The sequence below is a fragment of the Colletotrichum siamense genome (assembly GCF_013390195.1).
Source record: "Colletotrichum siamense strain Cg363 chromosome Unknown KSG_Cg363_contig10, whole genome shotgun sequence".
NCBI classification, from domain to species: Eukaryota; Fungi; Ascomycota; class Sordariomycetes; order Glomerellales; family Glomerellaceae; genus Colletotrichum; species Colletotrichum siamense.
The window spans coordinates 783907-789158 of record NW_023501023.1 but is presented as its reverse complement, the minus strand read 5'-3'; the positions used below and the strand labels follow the sequence as shown (position 1 = coordinate 789158).

The window sequence follows — 5252 nt, the reverse complement described above, 5'->3', positions numbered from 1 at the left end:
CTACCAGTCAACGCCTGGAATACCCCAAAAATTCAGAGCCCCGTCGGTCTCGGACCACGGGTCTTCAGCCCATCCGCTTTCCTCGTAGATAAAATCCGGATCCTCTATCTCGAACCACATCCCCCAGAATTCATATATTCCCGCACGACACCATAGTCTACCGCGCTTCGGCCATCCACGGTCAGCCCATTGCTCTCCAGTGACGAGTTTGATCCAACGCTGGTTCCTAGGCGGATCCATGTCGGCAGTAACAGTTTCCCGATCCTCAGGCATGGCCAGAATCGCATCGATACTCTGCTGGTCAAGCATCAAGCAGAATCTAAAACGGGCATTAGGAACATCGCGTTTGTCGGTAGAGTTGAGATGTTCCTTGACCCAGTCATCGAACCGTCTTCCAACCTCCTCCACATCTGCTCCAGCGAGTCCCGGGTCCTCTATGATGTCGCTGTAATACCGACTTGAAAGATCCTGGTTAGGCAGAGGGTCTTGGGGCTCTCGGCCTCGGCTACGAGCGAGGTCATGATAGGCCCAGTGTTTGGCGTAGTTGTTGAGTCGCTCAACGGCCTTCGTGAATGCCTCGTCAGACTCGTAAGCGGTGCGAAAGATGGTAAATCCCCAGCAATAGGGATAGTCATGGCTTCCATCGTAGTCGGCCATTTGAAGTAGATGTTGCCTTGTGCTCCGATTCGTTTCCGGATCGTTAACGAAACGAGGCTTTGGGTTGGCTATTGCCATATCGATGGGCTGGAAGTTCGCCATCGCTTGCTTCCAGTATGCGGGAATTACTGTATGAAGCGCCAAGACGGCGAGAGGGGAAGGTCTGTCGAAGCAAGAGAAACCAACGTTTTTTTATTCTCTTCAGGTGCCTGCATCCATAGGTTGCTGACTAGCCCGCCCGGGTCGGGATTTAGAGTGGGGCCGGAACCATGGTCGACACATTGTTGAAGTTGTCTGAAGAGCACGATTGAATCTAATATCAGAAGAGCTCTAGCATTAAAAATCAATAACTGTTATTCATCTCTCGTTGATTACCCGACCTATCACGCTATGCATATTCTTTTACCACTCAAATTCCGATGACTAAACTTTTGCCAGCCCCCACCCTCCTTTCGCAATACGACAAGCAATGAGGAACGATGTTCCTAAGCACAAGCAGAGACCTCCGAATATGAAAGCGTACGTGTAATCTCCCCCGCCGATCTTGATCAACGCGCCGGCGAGAGGGGGGCCGGTTAGGTTGGCAAAACTGACGATGGAGTACACCATGCCCATCCGTGTGCCTGCCTTGCGAAGGTCGGTTGTAAGAGACGATAAGGCGGCTGGAAATAGACCTTGTACCGTGGCTCCGAAGATGCCTTTAAGTCGGAAACACGTTAGCGATGTTTGTATCTTAAACTCGATAACAGCGTGGGGGGCAGGTGTCCAAGGCAGCTCAACATTGACGTACCATATATCACAGCCCAGGCGTATAAACCAGCAGCACTCTTGATTGCCATCCAAGAAAATAGAAGGATAGTGCAAACTGCGGCAGCGGGTGTGACAACGTTGAGAGGTCCCAGGAACAGATCTGCGAGAAAGCCGGGTATGACGCGGCCAATGGCTCCAACTCCGTTCATTATCATCAGAATATCGATCGAGGTATCATAGGAGAACGACAACTTGTCGCGACTAAAGGGACCAATGCTACTTCATGTCAGTGTCTGATGTTTGAATGGGCTTTTACTGTTGTGACTGGACTTACTAGTAAAAGGCAAAGTAGACACCCCAGAAGTTCTAAAAGCGGTCAGCATTTTCTGCACAAGTTTGGAGTTGTTCAAGACATACAAAGAACATGCCAATCGTGAACAAGAGATATGGCTTCTCCTTGAAAGCCGAAAATTCGACAAGCGAGCCGGCACGTCTCGGTCGAAGCCGAGACCTCATAAAGATGTTGGCAACCAGCAAAGTCACGAGCTGCACCAACGCCATCACCCGCATCGTCCACCCGAAACCAATCTTGGGCAAGAGCTGGCGCGCCATGACCGGATATATCATGCCTCCCGTAGCCGAGCCGCTGATGGCAATCCCAATAGCCAGGTTCCGCCGGCGCTTGAAGTACGTCGACAAAACAGCCATGACCGGGCAAAACAGCCCGCCCATGCCGAGTCCGATGCAGAGCCCCTGGGATAGGAACAGCTGCCAGTATTCCGTTGCGAAGGACGCTGTCAAGCTGCCCAGAACTACGAGCGCCGAGCCGATGCCGAAGACGGTGCGAAAGTATCCCGCGTCCGTGAGCCGTCCGGTGAAGACGCCCACGACGAAGAGGAAGAAGACTTGCATCGAGCCTATCCAGCTGATGTCTGACGCTGGCCGGGAGAGGTATTCGCGGTAGAAGGTCTGGAAGATGCCGAAGGAGTTGATGGTGCCCCATGTATTCACGACGACGAGGTGTGCCATGAGGGCCTGTGTCCAGGCTTGCAGACCGCCGTCTGGGGGTGGTTCGTCGGCGTCGGCGGGGGAGGTCTTGGAGGTCTCTTTCGTTGGAGCATTTTGTTCGATGTCTTCGTCGGATGTATCGAATATTACGGATGTTGAAGGTGATGGGTGAGAGCTGGAGGTGTTGTCGGGTTGGTGTTTGTCTTTGGAGTATTGCCCTGCTCGGGGCTGCGTGGTGTCGTCCATGATGACGGGGACAGTAGTGCAAACGGCACAGAGAACTCAACAAAGGGGTATCGTCAAAGCAAAGCGTCTTCAGTTGTTAATTAACATGCAAACCAAGAGAACAGGCATTATCTCAAGCTAGATATTAGTTTATATTCTCAGCAGCCGCCGAGGGCACACAGACGGCCAACATCCCATTCCCAGCGTTGCTATCATCGTGGCACTTACACCTCCCATGTCTGCCGCCGCAAGCCGAAGCGCTCAGCCCAAGCGACCCGATAACTTTTCGAGAATATCAAAAGGAACACTCTTAAGGTCCCGTACTCTGACTCAGGATGCCCAAGTTTTCCGGACGAGGGGTTTCCCGCACCAATTCCCTTCCACTGCGGGTTTCCCGGCAGTTCCCCGGTGAGTTTTCCGGTAACCGGCGAACTTTCCCGCGGGAAAGATAGCGAACAGGGGCACGAGTTGCACTCAACGCCGTCAGAGCTTCGGAAAGCGACGCAAATTTTGTCGTCGGCGGAGATATCGTTGCTTCAGATTTCCACCTAGGGAAGTTAGTCGCTCGGTTTACGTCGGCGTGGGGACTGGTGTCCAAATCTCAGTCTGTCTCCTGACTTGACAGAACATTTTGGGCCTGCTTTCGGGTGTAAGTGGCCGACAGCTGGTTTCGAACCCTTAAATAAGAAGGTGAAATTGTATTGCTCCGAGTACTTTTCATAACCCCTGGCAAATGTGTGCCAAAAGCTTTACTTGTCGTCTCAAATCCCAAGACCTTACATGGCAAGAAGCATTTCGATAAGTGCTAATTAAGGTAAGGCTATTCAGTATATCTACGGGCACCAAGAATCGTTGCTAAGTTTAAGTACCAGGGACGGATAGAGGCCATGCAAAACACAGACAGACACCCACATCATCTATGCTACGTTAGAATGATGAAGGCTGGTCAACTTCTAGCGTAGAAAAGTACTCCAATATCTCCATCGCCTTCTGACTTTCATCACGATCTCGGGCCGGGTACGCCTCCATCTTCCGGTGCATCGACGCACCCGCCTCAACAAGCCTTCTAGTGATAGCAACCTTATCATCCATAGCCGCACCATCCAGCGCTTTCTGCAGATAATCGGACGACTTATCCACGTTCGCGGCCTCGACGAGCGCGAGAGCGATATCTAAGTGGTGCCGCTTGCACGCGAACTCCCACATATGGCCGTCGCTTGTCAGCCTCCTCTCCGGGTCTACGTCGTGCTTGAACAGCACTTTGATGCAATCCAGCTGGCCATATTTGATGGCTTTGTCGATCGGCGTGCGTTCGAACGAGTTGGTCACGCTCATGTCGGCCCCGGCGCGGAGGAGCATTTCGACGACGTCCGCACGGCCGTGTCGGCATGCTTCATGTAGCGCGGTGCCAGCGAAGGCGGAGCTCGCGTTGATTTCCTGCAGGGTTGCCTTCGCGATTCTGGATCGTAGCACGTCGGACGGGTCGCCGATGACGGCGTCGCTCAGGCTGCTCTGGAGGCGGGAGTCGGGCGCACTCTCAATATAGCCCTTGGCCCGTCTCAGGATATCCAGTATGTCGGGCCTGTTCCTCAACATGACGATGTCGACGGGAGTCTGCCCGTCGCTATTCTTGATGTCGCACCGCGCGCCCGCGTTAACTAAGATGCTCGCTCCCCGGGCATCGAGCTTCCAGGCGCTGTCATGTAGGGGTGATTCTCCAGAGCGCCCTCGCAGGTTAACGTCAAGGTCCGTGACGTTAAGGAGGTATTCCATACTGCGCCACGACCGATTACAAGATGATGAGTGCAGCGCAGTCCGACCGTAAACATCCCGATGCGTGGTGTCGATGCCGCGCTTGACCAACAGCTCGACCGCCTCACTCTCGTCGTAGTCAACCGCGCGCATGAGCGCGTTGCCGCTGTTGTTGTCCTGTTCATTGATGTTGGCTCCGTGATCGAGGAGCAGCTCCATAAAATCCGTGAGTCCGACGCGGGCGCTGTAGAAGAATGGCGTCTCATTGCGCGCCAGGTCGCGACTGTCGACTTTGATGTCCTTGTGGGCGAGGAGGTGTTCGGCTGCTGGGAGGTTCCGCCAGTAAACGGCCGCGTGCAGCGGGGTGCATTCTCCCACTTTGTGGCGGTTTCGCAGGTTGATGTCGATGTCTTGCCGAGCCACGAGCATCTTGATGATGGAGGGGTCGATCAATCTGGTCGCTGTTATGAGTGCAGAATGAACCGCTATGCTTGAAGGGGTTGCATTGATGTTGATGTCGGTTTGGCGCATGAGTTCCGCGACAAGAGTCACGGCACCGAGCTTGACCGCTCTTATCAGGGTCGTCGATCCAAAGTTGCAAATAAGAGCGGGATCGGCCCCGGCTTCAAGGAGGCGCTTCAACTCAGGTAAGCCATCGCTACCCCGAGCGGCAGCGTACATGAGTGGTGTAGCACCAAACGAATCCCGGGCGTTGGGGTCCTCACCCTCGTCAATGAGCTTAGATACAACATCCGTGATTCCGAAGTAGACTGCAACATGCAGTGCAGAAGCGTCCGTGTCATCTGTCCACTCCGCGTCGACGTAGTGCAGCGCCTGAATGAAGGGCTTCAGGGCATCTG

At 53.9% G+C, this 5252-nt stretch overlaps 2 protein-coding genes across 2 annotated transcripts; both read right to left on the bottom strand.

The window, feature by feature from the left end:
• On the bottom strand, positions 1-759 carry CGCS363_v014114 (uncharacterized protein; the record flags this gene model as incomplete). Its single annotated transcript, XM_036645963.1, has 1 exon — positions 1-759. One exon carries the CDS (start codon positions 757-759, stop codon positions 1-3), a length of 759 nt encoding a protein of 252 aa, XP_036488732.1.
• Positions 760-1080: 321 nt separating this feature from the next.
• Positions 1081-2661, bottom strand: asaE-6 (MFS transporter asaE; the record flags this gene model as incomplete). Its single annotated transcript, XM_036645962.1, has 4 exons — positions 1081-1355; positions 1448-1683; positions 1742-1773; positions 1825-2661. 4 exons carry the CDS (start codon positions 2659-2661, stop codon positions 1081-1083), a joined length of 1380 nt encoding a protein of 459 aa, XP_036488737.1.
• Positions 2662-5252: the final 2591 nt, after the last annotated feature.